This window comes from Nicotiana tomentosiformis, chromosome 4 (genome assembly GCF_000390325.3).
Source record: "Nicotiana tomentosiformis chromosome 4, ASM39032v3, whole genome shotgun sequence".
Lineage (NCBI taxonomy): Eukaryota > Viridiplantae > Streptophyta > Magnoliopsida > Solanales > Solanaceae > Nicotiana > Nicotiana tomentosiformis.
In genome coordinates this window covers 5,082,604-5,100,099 of record NC_090815.1, presented here as the reverse complement: position 1 = coordinate 5,100,099, position 17,496 = coordinate 5,082,604, and the positions used below count along the sequence as shown (strand labels likewise).

Genomic DNA, 17,496 nt, shown 5'->3' with positions numbered 1-17,496 from the left:
AGATTTTGATAACCAAACATTATTTTCAAAAAATAATTTGAAAAAAGAAAAAAATTCTGCTCTTATGTTGAAAATAATTTTTCTTTTCTTTTTTAACATCTTAACACTAGGCAACGCGTGTCTAACAACGACTACCTTTATAGTGGTCTTTGCTGGGTACGGGGTGAATGATATATTTTCGACAAGGCGTAATGAGACTACAGTAATTTTTATATGTGTAGTTGATAATTAAGGGCAATTTAGGGGGTGCTAATTATGTATTATCCTTGCTCCTAGTCCTTAGGGGTCGTTTGGTTGATGCTTTAAAAGAGTTAATCGCGACATACAAGAATTTGTTGTGAAGTTTCAAGTTCTACTACTGAAATTTTAGGATGTCGTCGTAAAATTCATTCTCTCTATAACTGAACTTCAGAACAATGTGTTGGAGTTCGAGAAGGAGAAGGAGAAGAAGCGCTTTTGTAGGGGAGAAGAAGCTGTTATGTGCCGCTAATCACTGGATGGGTGTTACTATTAATTACTTATTAAAGAGTAACTTAATTTCAATTAGTTTTGGAACGGTGGCTGATTTTCAATCAGTAGCCTTAAAAGTGGTTATTTGTAAAAATCATCCCTCTTCACCTCCTTAGGGAGAAGTGCAACAATAGCTACTTTTAAGCCCGTTATTTAAAATATATTCACAATTTACAATGTATTTAAAGATTATTCAATTCACCCAAACTTCAAGACTAAGTATCCTGAATTTAGAAATTCAGGATTTTTGAGTTGCTAATTTGAAATTCAGGATTAAGTATTCTGAATTTTTGAACTACTAATTTAAAATTCATAACATAAGATTCGAACTTCAAAACACAATTTCGAACTTTAGGACACGATGCCCTGAAGTTTGAATTTTGAGGTTTAAACACTAGGATGTTATGTCCTGAAGTTTGAGCGAAATTGGTTAATCTTTAAATACATTGTAAACTGTGGATATATTTTAAATAACATGCTTAAAAGTGGCTACCTAATGTCATTTTCACACCTCCTCATTACATAGAAATGACACCATGTAGCTATTCTAAAGGACTGCTATTTAAGAATTAGCCAGTGTGTCCTGAATTTCAGTTTTTCAGTTTGACAAAAATGTCCTATTGTTCTAAAGTTAAGATTTTTAGTTTAAAAGGATAAAATAAGTATTGACTAATATCTAAATAACATCCGTGAGAATGGCTATCTGTGCACTTGCCACCCTCATTACTACTGTTAGCTGGCCCATATTTGTATAGGGCCGCGTAACCCGCTTTCAGCAATTACGGGCTACGAATCGACCCGAACGGGTCCAATCGTGTAAAAATGGCATGTGGTAGCCACTAAATAAGGTGGTGTTTATTTTTTATCCACCAATTCTAATGTTGAGCAAAAATAGCCACTACTCTATTAAAATTAATATGAAAAGATATTTTTACCCTTTCTTCTATTTCTTTTATTCCCAAAACCTTCCTTTATACGCTTCTCTCATTTAAGTTCAGAGCCAAAATTTCATAGGCAAAATTTCGCTCCCTCAATATCATTCCTGCCTGCAACTCTCTTCTCTCGATTGAAGTTCAGAGCCAAAATTTTATAAGCAAAAATTCGCTCCCTCAATATCGTTCCTGTCCAGCCCACAATAATTCTTTGCTTATACTTTGTCCAACTTAATCTCTTCTCCTTTGTCATCTTCTCTGCAGCGAACCAGCGTACTGGTATGTTTTCGATTTTGCTTTTATGCATTTTTCTTTTTGTATATCTCTAATCGTGATCAGTGTTGTGTTTGTCATCAAGTATGTGTGAAATGTCCAAAATAATGATTATAACTTGATTCACTGAGGAATAAGGTGCAGATTTTTGTGAGAAAGTTATTGAAAACCTTTTGGTATTGAAATGTGTTTGTGGTTTAATCAATATATTGATTATGTAAGGACATTTCAAAAAAAATAGTCCTAAGAATTTGTAAGCTAACTGTATTTAGGAATTTTAGTTAACTGTGCTTCTATTAAAGATGCATCTAATTAGGTCCTGGATTTTAGTTTTTTAGCTTAAATATTAAGGATATTTCAGAAAAATAATCCTACGAATTTGTAAACTAATTTTAGTTAATTGTGCTTCTATTAAAGATGCATCTAATTAGGTCCTGGATTTTAGTTTTTTAGTTTAAATATTAAGGACATTTTAGAAAAATAGTCCTAAGAATTTGTAAGCTAGTTTTAGTTAATTGTGCTTTTATTAAAGATGCATCTAATTAGGCCCTGAATTTTAGTTTTTTAGTTTAAATATTAAAGACATTTCAGAAAAATAGTCCTAAGAATTTGTAAGCTAATTTTAGTTTATTGTTCTTCTATTAAAGATGCATCTACTTAGGTCCTGGATTTTAGTTTTGTAGTTTAATTATTAAGGACATTTCAGAAAAATAGTCCTAAGAATTTATAAACTAATTTTAGTTTACTGTTCTTCTATTAAAGATGCATCTACTTAGGTCCTGGATTTTAGTTTTGTAGTTTAATTATTAAGGACATTTCAGAAAAATAGTCCTAAGAATTTGTAAGCTAATTTTAGTTTACTGTTCTTCTATTAAAGATGCATCTACTTAGGTCCTGGATTTTAGTTTTGTAGTTTAAATATTAAGGACATTTCAGAAAAATAGTCCTAATGTTTACGTTCTATTTCCTTCTTTGTAGTGTGCTAATGGAAGGAGATCGTGTTTTCGAGTTTGATGATTGGCGTAATTCGATGAGCTATTGGAAAGGAGATTTTCAGTATAAGGAAACAATAAAAAGTTTCTTGTCGAACACGCAATGGAAGAAGTTGAGGGATGGTGTTTTCAGAAACTTTTTCCGATTACAAGGTGTGAAGTTCTGTGGTAGACTTATTCATTGTGTGTTGGTTTCAGAAATTGTAAGCAATGACTCGCATTCAATGACATTCAAGGTTTTTGATCATGAAGTGAAGTTTACACGTGAAACGTTTCAGATAATTACTGGGTTGAAATGTTCTTCAGTGGACTTCAAAGGTTTACGTGAAAGAGAGAATAGGCTTTCGAAAGTCTACTTCCCTAGAAAGGATAGAATCGAGTTAGGCGATTTGTGGCATTTTATTACTAGTCACCCATATGGTACAACTGCATCATTTGTAGGCAGCCATGACGATGCGGTGAAGTTGGCAACAATTTATTTTGTTGAATCTGTGTTGATGGGGATGCGCAAGAATCGGAATGTGTCTGAACGGGTAATGAAAATCGTAGATGACGATGAACTCTGCTCTTCTTTCAATTGGGGATCTCTTTGTTATGGAAATTTACTAAAATCATTGAAGAGAATGAGAATGAGAAAGAGAAAGATAAATAGAAGGACAATTATACTATACTTGGCTTCCCTTTCACCTTCTGTGTTTGGATTATGGAAGTATTCCCAATTTTTCAGGAAAAATAATTTGTGAACTTCAGAGAATGTGAGTTCCCTCGGATGCTATGTTATTCAGATATGAAATCTCCACCTTGAAGAGTGAATGACTTTTTAGTAACTCTATACATGTGTGAAGATCTAAATCTTTGGATACATGCATTCCCTTGCTTGTTCCCAGATTGATATCAAACCATATCATTGCTTCAAACTTGTCTCTATCCAATTCAATTACTTCAAAGACCTGGTTAATGAAATCTTCAAATCGAATTGCCTCAGGTACTATAACAAGCTTTGTGATGATCAAGATACTTATAGTCTGCAGTCCATCTACCATTAAAAGCAACTATAATACATATTATATCCATCCTACAAGTCAAGAAAATGGGAAATTCAGGACATATTTATACAACAATCGTGAAGTTAAGGACAAGATGTCCTAAACCTTATCAATATAGGATGCAAAACACAGGACACTGTGTCTTTAATATTTAGAATAACAGTCATGAAGTTAAGGATATCATGTCCTAAACTTTATCAATATAAGTTGCAAATACATGACACTATGTCCTTAATATTTACACAGTAGTCATGAAGTTAAGGACATCATGTCCTAAACTTTATTAGTAAAAGTTGCAAAAATAGGACACTATGTCCTTGATTTTTACATAGTAGTCATGAAGTTAATGACATCATGTCCTAAACTTTATCAGTACAAGTTGCAAAAACAGGACACTATGTCCTTAACTTTGATGTGTGCAGTCAAAATGTTAAGGATATGGTGTCCTTAACTTGGATGTGTGCATTATAAAAGTTAAGGACATGGTGTCCTTAACTTTGATGTGTGCATTGTAAAAGTTAAGGACAAGCTGTCCTTAACTTTGACACATGCAGTGAAAATTGTAAGGACAAACTGTCCTTAACTTTGATGTGTGCAGTGTAAATGTTAAGGACAAGCTATCCTTAACTTTGATGTATGCAGTGAAAATGTTAAGGACATGGTATCCTTCACTTTGATGTGTGCAGTGAAAATATTAAGGACATGATGTTCTTAATATTTAGAACAACAGTCATGAAGTTAAGGACATCGTGTCCTTAACTTTATTAATACAATTTGCAAATACAGGACACTATGTCCTTAATATTTAGAACAACAGTCATGAAGTTAAGGACATTGTGTCCTTAATTTTATTAATACAAGTTACAAAACACATGACACTTTGTCCTTAATATTTTTTAGAACAACAGTCATGTTAAGGACACCAAATCCTTAACATTATGTCCTCAATATTTACAGAACAATCACAGAGTTAAGGACGCGATGTCCTTAACATTATCAATACAGAAAAGAAAAAAAAAATCAAATTCCTAGCATTTTATTCTTGAGTAACGAAATAAAAATCCACACAAACACACAAAAGCATATAGAGATATCTGAAACTTTAGAACTTACTGTAATTTTATGGTGAATTTTGGACGAGAAAGTTGAATTCTGAACTTAGACAAAAAGTTTGAAATCGAAAGAGAAGCTTCTGCAATTTTGGACGATCACAACAATTCTCTGCACGTAAGTTTGCACGTAAGTTTGAGTTGCTGCTGATCGTAAATAAGGAGCGTATTTATCAGCGAAATTCTATATAGTATAAGGGTATTTTCGTCCGGACGAATAAAAGTTTATTAAAACATTGATTAAAGTCTAAATACATTTAAAACAATGCTATTTGTGCACATCGCCCTCCAATCCTCTTACCTGTCACCCGCGCTCAAATGAAAATAGACAGAAAAAACAAAAAGCAAAAAGAAAATCAAAGAAGATAGAAAAATAGATAACACGTTTAACAGCAAACAACAAACTCAACCCCACTGCAGAACAACACTCTCTCTCCTTTCCTCTGCTTCATCTGAAAATCCTAAATCAAAAACTTAGATGCTATAAAAATGGGGTTTTGTTCAACTTCAACTGTTCCACAAACATCACTATCCAATTCTCAATCTTCAACATTCTTCACATACTTAAAACCATGCCCAATTCTATCCTCCACATATTTAAGGCCAAAACGGTTAAAATTTCGCCTCAGAATAAATGCCACTGCAACTATTGATTCTCCTAATGGCGCTGTTGCAGTAGTAGAACCTGAAAAGCAACCTGAGAAAATTTCTTTTGGTAGACAGTATTTTCCTCTAGCTGCTGTTATTGGACAGGTCTCTTTTCCTTTCCTTCGTTTTTTAAATTATGATAATACATTTGATCTATTTTTAACTGTTTGATACTCCACGTCTCAATTTACCTGACATAGTTTGACTCAGAATTGGGTTTACATAAATGAAGTTTTTTAAAACTTAATATGCTATAACATTTGTGTGGCTATAAATGAGAAGTTTAAATAGTTAAATTGTTTTCAAATAGTGAAACGTGGTTGCAACTGACTAATAAGAAAATAGGGTCACATAAATTGGAACGGAGGGAATAGTTACTTCTATGAATAGTTTGTAGAGCCACAATGTGTTAATAAAACAAATAGTTAGTAGCAAATGTAGTGTATTGGCTACAGGTTCAACTCAAACCAGTAATTTTTGACCCGAAAGATATGTTAAAAAACTACTAAAATTTCAACAAATATTAAATTCTGAGTAGAGCAGAATCAATATAGAGGATTCATATAGCTGCTCAACTTGTTTGGGATTGAGGCATAGTTGATTGACTGGTTAGTGAATTTCTTGGTACTTGCTAGAGGGATATGATAAAGTTTGTCAGTTTCCTTTGACTAGGCAAAACATAGGGGGAAAATGGGGTTTTCTTACGTGAGGAAGCAGTTGAATGGAACAGCTGTGATGCTAAGAACTGTGAAAGATAAATATTGGTTAGATTTGATCGTGACTATCATCAGCTATCGACGAAAATTCACTTGTGTTTAGTTCAGCTTTTATGCTCTGTATACATGTTATAGGCTGTGGAAGGCGTACACTTTTATACTTAGCATTATGCAATATTCGTTGACTTTGTATTCGATGCACTTTTGATGTTTAAATTCATGATAGTCCCTTGTACATGTGTGACAGGGATATAAAATGCTAATTTGTTGGATACTTAGTTTTTCATCAACATGTCTATTTTGAGACCAACTTTATGCAGGATGCTATTAAAACTGCTCTTTTACTTGGGGCCATTGACCGTGAGATAGGAGGAATTGCAATATCTGGGAAGCGTGGAACAGCGAAAACTGTAATGGCACGTGGGTTGCATGCTATTCTGCCACCAATTGAAGTAGTTGTTGGCTCAATGGCAAATGCTGATCCGAACTGTCCCGATGAGTAAGCTTACTGAATTTTAATTAGTGTATGTATTGTAGATAGTGCTTGAAATGCCTTGACATAGAACTCTTGAAACAACACTGGAAGTAAAAGAGCTATTAAGAGAACTTCAAAACATGGCTCTTGAAAGTTAGTTATTACAAATTTATGTTTATAGTTCACTCTGAAGTTTTGTTGCATATTCTTTTAGCTTATATAGCAAGCTGCTTTGCTTTCTCAAAGATTTTTGTCTCTGAAGGAATGCTTTACGTGAAGAAGAGGCGGTGAGTAATAAGAGTGAGTTATGTGTTTTGGAGCAGGATTGCTTTAGCCCTTGTTGCTAGGCCTATCCCTGAGTAGCCATGACATTGCCATATACACTTTATCAAGAAAGGACAAAATTTTAATTCATCATTTAATTTGAAATCTGCTGTTCAATAGTAGTTATTTTTTGCACCCGTGCTCATTTAATGTTTGTCGGCACATCACAATTCCTATGGAAAAACTTCAGCTGCCCAGATCTAAGTTGCTCGGACACAGGTGCGGGTGTCCGACACGGGTATGGATCTAGAGGTCGGATCCTTCGAAATGTAAATTCTAAGATTCGGGGATACGGATCCTAGTACGGATACGGGTGCGGGGATCCGACTAAAAATAATTCAAAAAAAATGAAAATATCTCTAAATTATGAGAAATTTTGTGGACTACTAAAAAATAAAAATATAAAATATCTCTAAATTATGAGAAATTTTGTGGAATACTTACGTATAGCTTGTAAAGTGTGGATTTCTTTTTTATTCTCAAGTTGTAGATAAGTAAAAGATTGATTTCCTATATAAGGTATGCTATTTTCTTCAAATTTACCCTAGTTTTGGTTCTGATTTCGTTAATCAAATTGTATCTCGTCTCGAATTTTTCCTTCCGTCGTAGTCAAAGTACCCAAACAATCTGAGCCGCACCTTCGACATAAACTTGGCATGCTAAGGATTGTCTATCCTTCCTTGCTTTTGATTAGATGGATTATATCATCCAAGAGCTTAAACTAAGAGGCCAATACTTCAAGGAACGGCACATGACCGTCTTTTTTTCGATTGAAGAGTCTTTCACGTACAACCTCTTTTCCTGCTACACCCGGAACTCTCTTGCTATTACCCGCAGGGAGCGCAGCAACACGGGGAGCTGCTTTGGGTATCTCCGAGGACTTGATTGACTAGATTTGGTGTGGATCTCATACCCACACCCATACTAGTGTCGTGTCGACATGGGTGCGGCACCTAAACTGCCATGTCGGAGCAACTTAGGCCCAGATTATTTCAAGTTTTTTTAGGCTTAGAACTCTCTGCTTTTATTTGCTTGGGGAACAGTAAATATAGTTGATAGCTTTCAGGTGGGAAGACGGGCTAGCTGACAGAGCAGAATATGGGTCTGATGGTAATATCAACACCCAGATAGTTAAATCTCCATTTGTTCAGGTAATTTTGTACTACAAACTTTTCCAAGGTAGAGATGGTCCTTTTGTCTTTTACATTTTCCTACATGCATTTGTATTGTAGATTCCCCTTGGTGTCACAGAAGATAGATTGATTGGCTCTGTTGATGTCGAGGAGTCCGTGAAATCTGGAACCACTGTCTTTCAACCAGGCCTCCTTGCAGAAGCTCATCGAGGAGTTCTATATGTTGATGAGATCAATCTATTAGATGAAGGTATAAGTAACCTACTTCTGAATGTATTGACTGAGGGAGTCAATATTGTAGAAAGAGAGGGAATCAGCTTTCGCCATCCATGCAAACCACTACTAATTGCTACATATAACCCTGAAGAGGGTGCGGTTCGTGAGCATCTGCTAGACCGTATTGCGATTAATTTAAGGTACACAACTGCCTTTCAAATGACAATGCAAAAACCTTTCCAACACGTTTATGTTTGGTGAATAATCCAATGCCTAGGCATAAATATACTTGAACCTGATCTTTCTAGCTTTAACCAGTCTGTGTCAACCTCATGAACTCTTATTTCTGGTTTCTGTTAAATGCGAGTGTGCATATGATCCTTATGCTTCTTTTCCTATCTGACCTGGTGTTAGAGGTACAGTTGTCTTCTTCAGTTAATAATCATAGAATCCTACTGCAGTGCAGATCTTCCAATGAGTTTTGACGATCGTGTTGCAGCTGTTGACATAGCAACACGTTTTCAGGAGTGTAGCAATGAGGTTTTTAAAATGGTGGATGAAGAAACAGACAATGCAAAAACCCAGGTATTATGTGCTGAAAAGAAAATATATACTCTAGGTCATTGATCAGTCAGTGGCTTCGGAAGATTATCATGATATAATCACTTTGTAGAGACTAGAAACCAAGTAAAACATAGATGTCTGCTGAAAGAATACTAGTAGTAGTTATATGGAGGAGTACAAGAAAGGGATTAAATAGGGGAAGATTTAGGGAATGTGTATAGCCAAACCAATCCTCCTCGTGCCAGAACACATGGTAGGATATTCATGAAGTAAATATGCTTTCACATGGAAAATTGCTGCCGAAATGTTACTTGGCTGTAGATTTAGTTGCATCCTGCTAGTTCCTGAGAAAGAGAATATGCTGAATAGCAATGTAAGACACTGGAAACTGAAGTGAAAAAAGCTAAACAAAAATTAAGTCTGAAGGTTCAGTGCTTTTCTTTTTTTGGCTTCAAAATTATTATTCTTTTGACTGAATCTGTTAGATTTATTTATTTTAAGGACACATTTGAAAAATGGTTTCTTTTATGTACAAGAACAGTAATGTTGTGCGAGATGATGAATCGGGAAGACTTTTAGAGCTTTGCCATCCTTGACTGATGGTCTCAATTTTTAACATTTACTCTGTATTTTGTCAGGCAATAAGCCATCTACCTCATTCAACATCAGTAATCAGAACTTTCTGCTTATTCATGAATGTAACATTTGAATCCTAAGCTCTATTTCATTCTCTAAGTTGATAGCTAGGACTTGAGCTAAAAGCATAGGTATAATAAATTAACATAGCATTGTCATCAATTTTGGAGTTGATTACTTATTAATAGGAAGAAGATACAATTGGACTAGGATCACTGTTAACTCAATGCAACTTGTATTTCATAAATTTGGGAATGTCGATTTGTTTTTGTTATCTTGAATTTCAAACTTAGAGTACAATGGAGGGGCTGAGGTGGCAACAAAAATATCAGATGTTCCAGCTTCTACCGTATCATCGAAGTGGAAAATGTAGATATATTAGATGCTAGAGACCAACGCTGGCTTGCTGCAATTAATGCAAGCATCTCAATTGATGCCAAATATTCTAAAAATTGATACTCTGTATTCAATACGTCATGCTTTCTTGAGGGCATTATTTCATTGCACTGTCTCACCTTTAGCATAGAACAGTTTATGTATGCATAAATTCCAATAAGCGTTTAAAAACTTCTATTACCTGCCATTTTGCTTAAATGATGAATTAATATTGCTGCTCACATGATTTTCTTACTTTTCTATTAGTCAAGCAATGGTCTGATAGCTCTTCTGCAGATAATATTGGCGAGGGAGTATTTAAAGGATGTCACAATCAGTAGAGATCAACTAAAATACTTGGTCATGGAAGCAATTCGTGGTGGCTGCCAGGTATTTAATATGGAAATCCTCCTCAATTGCTGTTATTGTGCTCTACACTGAAGCTTAAGCCTTGGGAATAGCTTTCTTTAGATCAAACTAATCTGTTCTACGCAGAAAGACTTCTATTTTTGACATCTTAAGTTGAGTGGGTTCTTCAAAAGTCCTAGTACAATAGAGCGTAAAATGTAATATTAAAGAAAAACTGTAGTATGCCAATTAATGGACTTTCCATGTAAAAGTCTTTCAAGTGCAACCTGATCTTGATTCACTCTATCTCAAGACTGACTAAAGATGCCACCTTATATTTGACAAAAACTTTATTGAGTTAAAGTTAGAAAAGAAGATGATATAGGGTATTGCTGCTGATGAATGTTTTCCTTATGTTGTTTCTAACGTAAATTCATCTTATTCTATTATCTATTATTTAAATAACAGGGGCACCGAGCTGAACTTTATGCTGCTCGTGTAGCCAAATGCTTAGCTGCCATCGATGGACGTGAAAAAGTTGGTGTTGATGAGCTGAAAAAAGCTGTAAGTATTTGCTGGTTTGGTGTTTCCTTACCCGTATTTCTCAAACTGTTAGATAATGAAATAACAACTATTCATTATTTTATTCATCGAATACAGGATAATGGTACAATATGTTATGTTCGATTCATTGTTGTCTGAATTGTGATCTCATATCTGGGTTTGTCCGCCAAATCTTGGCAGAAAATTCGCACAGACATGCTTGTATGGTTCTCTGTCTGTCTCTCGGTGTTTCTTGTTCTTAAACCGATGCTATTTGCAAGCATAACATAATATTTATCTGCAAACTTGAGACACAATAATTGATTTTTTTTTGAAATTAACAAAAGAGCTGCAGTTGAGCTTGTTAACTTCTTCCTTCCTGCTGGACCTTGGTTTTTGTTATTTTGATATTTAGTGCCTCAGTGGATGATATTACTCTCTGTTTCATATATTATCCATATTCTTATTTTCAAGAGTAGAACCCTTATTGTTGCTGAACTATTTCGTCACTTGGGACTCATAGTGTTGATTCTGGTAGAGATAAGATTCTTTGGGAAAAAGAAGTTTTTTGCTGCATTTAAATTTCTGCATATAAAATGTATGAGGAGGTTAGTAAGATGATTTTGCTTGGGTTCACTATGACCCTCTTGTAGTTCTGAAAGGGTTCAGAAAATAAATCGCTGTGCTGCATTCAAATTTCTTCTTCAACAGTGCATGCTTTAATATGATCAAGTTTATTGAGACTCAAGATATGCGTTTAGTATTTGGAAAGGAGTTGACTTGTTGTAATAACTTTTTTGTTACTTGATTCTTTTGTGGAACTAATGTTCTAACACGTTTCTTGGCTGAAGCTTGCTATTGGTAATAAGCATCCCCATTTCATTTCAATATGTAAACTAATATTCCTTTCCTTTAGGCAGCTTTCCTTCCAAATCGTGCATCTCAATAAGGGTGCATCTGTTACTCTGTTTTTGGCTTGTTCATCAATCCAGAAGACCTTTTTCCTTGGCAAGAGATTCAGTATATATACTAATATATCCAGTGATGCAGGTAGAGCTTGTCATCCTCCCACGTTCAACTATAGTTGAAAACCCACCAGACCAGCAAAACCAGCAGCCACCTCCTCCCCCTCCCCCTCCCCAAAATCAAGATTCTTCAGAAGAGCAGAATGAAGAAGAAGAAAAAGAAGAAGAAGAAGATCAAGAGGTTTGTTGACAAAAGAATGTTTTTCTCTCCACTTTCCTCTTTTTCTTTCTTTTTTGGGGTTTCATTACCTACTTTCTCCCTTCTGGCCCAACCAACAAGAGTCTGAAAGGGGAGGGGAGGGGAATGTTAGATTTCTTTGACCAGACTTTTTAATTTGTTAACAGGATGAGAAAGATGAGGAAAATGAACAGCAACAGCCACAAGTACCTGATGAGTTTATTTTCGATGCGGAAGGCGGTTTAGTGGATGAAAAACTTCTCTTCTTTGCACAACAAGCACAAAGGCGCAAAGGAAAAGCTGGACGAGCAAAGAATGTCATCTTTTCCGAAGATAGAGGTCGATATATAAAGCCAATGCTTCCAAAGGTTACTGGTTCTTTCCCTTTATTCTGAAGTTTCGTTAGGTTATTGATTTCCGTTGCAGAATCGATCAAATTAACATGGTTACAGTAAACAACAAACGATTTATCATTCACCAAACTAGTGTTTGGTTGTCTCTTCTAACAAGGATGTTTGACCTACGCAGGGTCCAGTGAAGAGATTGGCAGTTGATGCAACTCTAAGAGCAGCGGCACCATATCAGAAGTTACGAAGAGCAAAGGACGTCCAAAAAACTCGCAAGGTTTATGTAGAGAAAACTGACATGAGAGCCAAAAGAATGGCACGCAAAGCAGGAGCTCTGGTAGAATTTTTTTTTTTTTCCTTTACCTCCTTGAAGTCTAGATCTGTTCTGTTGAAATTATGTTCTTGTTAGGTACTTATATGTCAACATTCCTTATAATTATTTTTCGATAAAGAACAAATAAAATAAACATTCTTATAATTCTTAATCTTCCTAAATGCACAAAACTTGGTCTTTCATCTGCCACCATGCAAAAGAAGCAAGAGATTGGCATGATGAAACATAAACTGAAACTTCATACTTGATATTGTTCACTGAGACTTGCAGATCTTGATAACTTCAATCGCAGTATGTATAGAAGCTTCTTATATTTTGCCCTAATTGATATTTCAAGTCTGCTATTTGATATAAAATTTGTAGTTAATGTGCAAATGGTACATTGAGAATCATGGTTATGATATTGATATTGTTCATTCTAACTTGCAGATCTTGAAAACTTCAATCACAATATGGATAGAACTTCTATTCTGACTAGACTACTTAAAGCTAGCCTTTGTTACCTTAGTTGTTAAATAAAAGTTTAATATTTGATAGTAAATTTGTGGTTATTGAGCAAATTATATGTTTAGAACAATGGTTATGTTATTTTAGAACTCTTCCGAAGGAAACAACACAACTATACGAAGTATTAAATTTATCTTATTCTCCACGAATTTGTGTCTTTCAGGTCATATTCGTAGTTGACGCTAGTGGGAGTATGGCACTGAATAGAATGCAGAATGCCAAAGGAGCAGCACTTAAACTACTTGCAGAGAGTTATACAAGCAGAGATCAGGTCAACTATCATTAATCTAAGTATTGTATACTGTTAACACTGAATGTGATATTTGGCCATTTACTACTACGTTCCTTTCTGTAATAAAATCTTTCTGTCCTTTGGCAGCAAAAAATGTTTTGCTTTGTCATATGTCAACTTAGCCTTGAGTCCTAATATAGTAAATTAGTTGATCATTTAGGGTAAAATGGGAGAAAAGAGAAAACTAACACACATTGAGGTGAGAGTGGGTGATCCCTTAAAAAATATTGATGAACCACAAGATGAACCATTCCCATTTTTCATAGTCAGCTTCAGCTTTTATCCTTACAATTATTCTGTAGGACTTAGTTATATTTGAACAGGCAAGAATTGTCATATAGGCGTTTGTTATATTTGAACAGGAGGACTCTTTCTGGGTCTAACCTGGGTCAGTTGGAATTGCATAACATAGAATTTATGTTTTATAAACTAATCACCTCATTAAGCTAGATAAAATTCCCATACAAAAGGGTTAAGAATTTATATTCTAACTTCATAACAGGTCTGAGCCCTGAATAATTTAGTCAGTTGATACGTCCTTGGTGTTCTATTTCACTTGCAAAAGATCAAAAGAGTAAAAGAATGATATTAAGATGGAAAGCAGCTAGTGAGTGATCTGAAACAGCCAGCTTATAAAAGACTATAATACAAAAGTAAATCTCATGTTCTTGCCCGTGTAGTGAATTGTTGGGATACACACTTTTTGCATATACCTTAAGCCGTTACTTTAGTTTTCTAAACATAAGTAAAAGTGCCTTTAGTTAACTACTTAAATTCTTTTCTCAATCTCATTGTTTTCCTAATTGGTTAATTCCAGCTGATGGTATTTGTCTCGTCAGGAATTAGGAGTCAGGAGACCATAGAAAACTCATTTTTTTATGATAAACTTTGAATAGGTCTGTATCATTCCCTTCCGAGGAGATGCTGCTGAAGTTTTGTTGCCACCGTCTAGGTCAATATCGATGGCAAGAAATCGTCTTGAGAGACTTCCCTGTGGAGGGGGTTCTCCCCTTGCTCATGGACTTACGACGGTATGTGAATAGATCAGTTTCTAGTGCTGCTGATGATCTAGGACTTTTTCTTCAATTTTATTTAGCCTGGTGAATGCTTGACGGTAATTTCTTTAGTTTATACTTACAGAACACATATCTTTATTTCTAGCATTTAGAAGAATCGGCTCCATTCAGATGATCTTGGTTGAATAGGCAAACAAAATAAGCTTAAATTAAGTACGCTTGAAGAAAAATTTGAAAACTTGAGAAGAAAATAATTGTAAAACTGATTAATCCCTTTCTAGATTCTAAACTTTTACTAATAGATTAATGACCCCCCCCCCCCCCCCCCCGGGGAAACAAAGAATAGTACACAAAGTAAAAATCGAACATGTAAAGGTGTCTTAGAATGTTGGTTTGTAGTTCAGTTTAGATAAGTTATGCATAGAGTTGTGTTAGTTGGAATTCAATTAAGGCATTTTTTTTCCCATTTCCATGTTAAGCAAGATACGAAATGGATGTTCTGCGAAACAAACTTTTAGCATGAATCAGTTGGGATTCCTGTCAGGCACTAGTGCAGCTTCACAATTTTTTTCTAGCATGTACTGTCTTTAAGAGTTTCTTAATTTCTCTTGAAACCTCAAGCTATCATTCCATCATCGGCAGCAATCTCCAATGAATGCCTCTCTTACTGATGCTATGAGGACAGTGTCCTAGGGGTAATTATGGAAACATCTTTTTCCAAATTTGGTTTTCGCCTCTCTATATAAGCTGTCTAAACTTGCTAAGACTCGCATGGTTAATATTTGTTGAAGTTTTGTTGCTTTCAGTTACTGCAGTAACTTTTTTAGCATAATAAGTTGCTTGGTTTTAGGATGAATTTCAATTTTAAATTTCTATTAGATTGTTTAAGTTGGGATATTTTAGGTTTTTTGAATTTTAAATTATGTGATTTTTTTGTTCCTAATTGGCTATTTAAAGCCTTGTTATGCTTAATAAAATTATTGAGAAACTTTTTCAATCAATACTTTAAATCTTTTTGCTGCCCCATCTTTTAAAAAACCAACAGTGATATTAAGAGCTTCATTGATCTTAACGTATCTGTAAGTTCTTCCAAAGAACCATTTTCAAATCATTTTAAACCAAATATCAATTTTTAAACCCATTTTCAAACATGGCAAGCAACAGTCTCTCTTTGAATGCCCCCCACAAACTTTCACTGGCGAAAACCATCGGATGCTCAGTGAAAATAAAATCATATCTTAAAACCTATGATTTGTTGAATGTTGTAATGGAAGAACAATCCTTACGAGCAATCCCCGAAAATTCTATCATTGTCCAGAATCATATACTTTCAAAAGAGATTTCAGATAAGACAAGGTCACTAAAGGTGTTTTTTATGCACAAAACCATAAGATGAAAAAGAAAGAAAAAAGAAGAAAAAGAACTGCACTACAAACGTGTGCAATTTCAGCGATGCTCAAAACAATCCTCAAGCACAAACAACAGAAGCAAGAATTGAGGAGGAGCAACTTTTTAAATTGCAGCAACTGAAGCAAAGGAGGAGTGTTGAAGTTTTGTTGCTTTCAGTTACTGCAATAACGTTTTTAGCATAATAAGTTGCTTAGTTTTATGATGAATTTCGATTTTAAATTTCTATTAGATAGTTTAAGTTAGTTGAGATATTTTAGGTTTTTTGAATTTTAAATTATGTGGATTTTTTGTTCCTAATTGGCTATTTAAAGCCTTGTTATGCTTAATAAAATTATTGAGAGACTTTTTCAATCAATACTTTAAATCTTTTTGCTGCCCCATCTTTTAAAAAACCAACAATATTTCACAAAGTATTCACCATGACCAACATCATGCGGCATTCTAACAGTAAGTTCTCTACCTATTAAGCAGTATACTGAAAAGCGCTTTTCCCTGTTTTATTTCCAAGTTCCGTAAATAATATTATCATTTGTTTTCTTTGTAGCTTGAAGTTTTTCATTTATGAACTTCGTGTAGACTTCTGTTATTATTCCACACTAGATAATAAGGACTATAACAGCCAATGCACAAGGCTCCCCAATTGCTTGGTATATCGAGGCTTCAACATACATAGCCTCGTCCATGACTGGCGAAAGGCTCTTTTAAAACTTGGTCACATGACCTCCAGGTCAAACCAACTTGAGTTTACTCGTCTGTGCGGAAGGCTCACATTCTTTCATTCTATCTTTCGCTTCTGACTAATATATAGATTGCTGCAGCTTTGGCTAAAAGAATTTTCTAGTGCTGATGATTTCTGTCTGATATGTGATTTCTTTGGCTAAATTTTTTCAGGCAGTTAGAGTTGGAATGAATGCAGAAAAGAGTGGTGATGTTGGACGTATTATGATTGTTGCAATTACTGATGGTAGAGCTAACATCTCTCTTAAAAGATCCACGGATCCTGAAGCTGAAGCTTCTGATGCACCCAGACCTTCTTCCCAAGAGCTGAAGGTATATAACTAAATTGACATCCTTTAAAAACCTCGGTACACTAACTTGAAGAAAAATTGTTTGCTTTGACTTGAAATTGGAAAAGCCTACTCGTAGTTACACTATACCTCATATTTGGCACAAGTTACCTGTATCTTTTAAATGGAGTAATATTGTCAGTAAGGATTCATATAGCTGATCCAAACTTGTTTAGAACTGAGGCGTAGTAGTTGTTGTTGTTGTATATGCATCATTTAAATATTTGAATTTTCAAATTAATGAACTAAGAATCGTTTCTTCTAAATTGATATCAAAGGGACAATTGGCAAAAGCATTAGCGACATCAACTATTTCACCTTAAAGGCACAAATTGGGAATTTTAGTTTTTGAAGCAACAAAGGGGTGTACTTAGAGTTTGAGATTTCTATGAGACTCAAAACCATGTGCTCAAATGTAAGGTTAAAAGTCATAAAAGATCATCTTCACCTGTGTATAAAGGCATATAGAGGAACAAGTCG

At 34.8% G+C, this 17,496-nt stretch overlaps 2 protein-coding genes across 2 annotated transcripts in view; both read left to right on the top strand.

Annotated features, from left to right (window-relative positions):
* Positions 1–2,700: 2,700 nt before the first annotated feature.
* Positions 2,701–3,450, top strand: LOC138909192 (uncharacterized). The gene has a single exon (XM_070200379.1). The coding sequence runs from the start codon at positions 2,701–2,703 to the stop codon at positions 3,448–3,450; it is 750 nt and encodes a 249-aa protein (XP_070056480.1).
* Positions 3,451–5,243: 1,793 nt separating this feature from the next.
* LOC104119499 (magnesium-chelatase subunit ChlD, chloroplastic) overlaps positions 5,244–17,496 on the top strand; it is a 12,951-nt gene continuing 698 nt past the window's right edge. The window contains exons 1-13 of the mRNA XM_070199502.1: positions 5,244–5,615; positions 6,547–6,725; positions 8,092–8,176; positions 8,258–8,574; positions 8,836–8,959; positions 10,247–10,339; positions 10,766–10,861; positions 11,891–12,046; positions 12,211–12,411; positions 12,572–12,727; positions 13,395–13,502; positions 14,420–14,554; positions 16,841–16,999. Of these exons, the coding sequence (XP_070055603.1) occupies positions 5,352–5,615; positions 6,547–6,725; positions 8,092–8,176; positions 8,258–8,574; positions 8,836–8,959; positions 10,247–10,339; positions 10,766–10,861; positions 11,891–12,046; positions 12,211–12,411; positions 12,572–12,727; positions 13,395–13,502; positions 14,420–14,554; positions 16,841–16,999 (2,073 nt within the window). The 5' untranslated portion in view covers positions 5,244–5,351. The remainder of the gene's footprint in view (positions 5,616–6,546; positions 6,726–8,091; positions 8,177–8,257; positions 8,575–8,835; positions 8,960–10,246; positions 10,340–10,765; positions 10,862–11,890; positions 12,047–12,210; positions 12,412–12,571; positions 12,728–13,394; positions 13,503–14,419; positions 14,555–16,840; positions 17,000–17,496) is intronic.

Excerpts from the sequence above, each read along its gene's own strand:
- LOC138909192 (XM_070200379.1), top strand. The coding sequence starts at position 2,701 with ATGGAAGGAGATCGTGTTTTCGAGTTTGATGATTGGCGTAATTCGATG.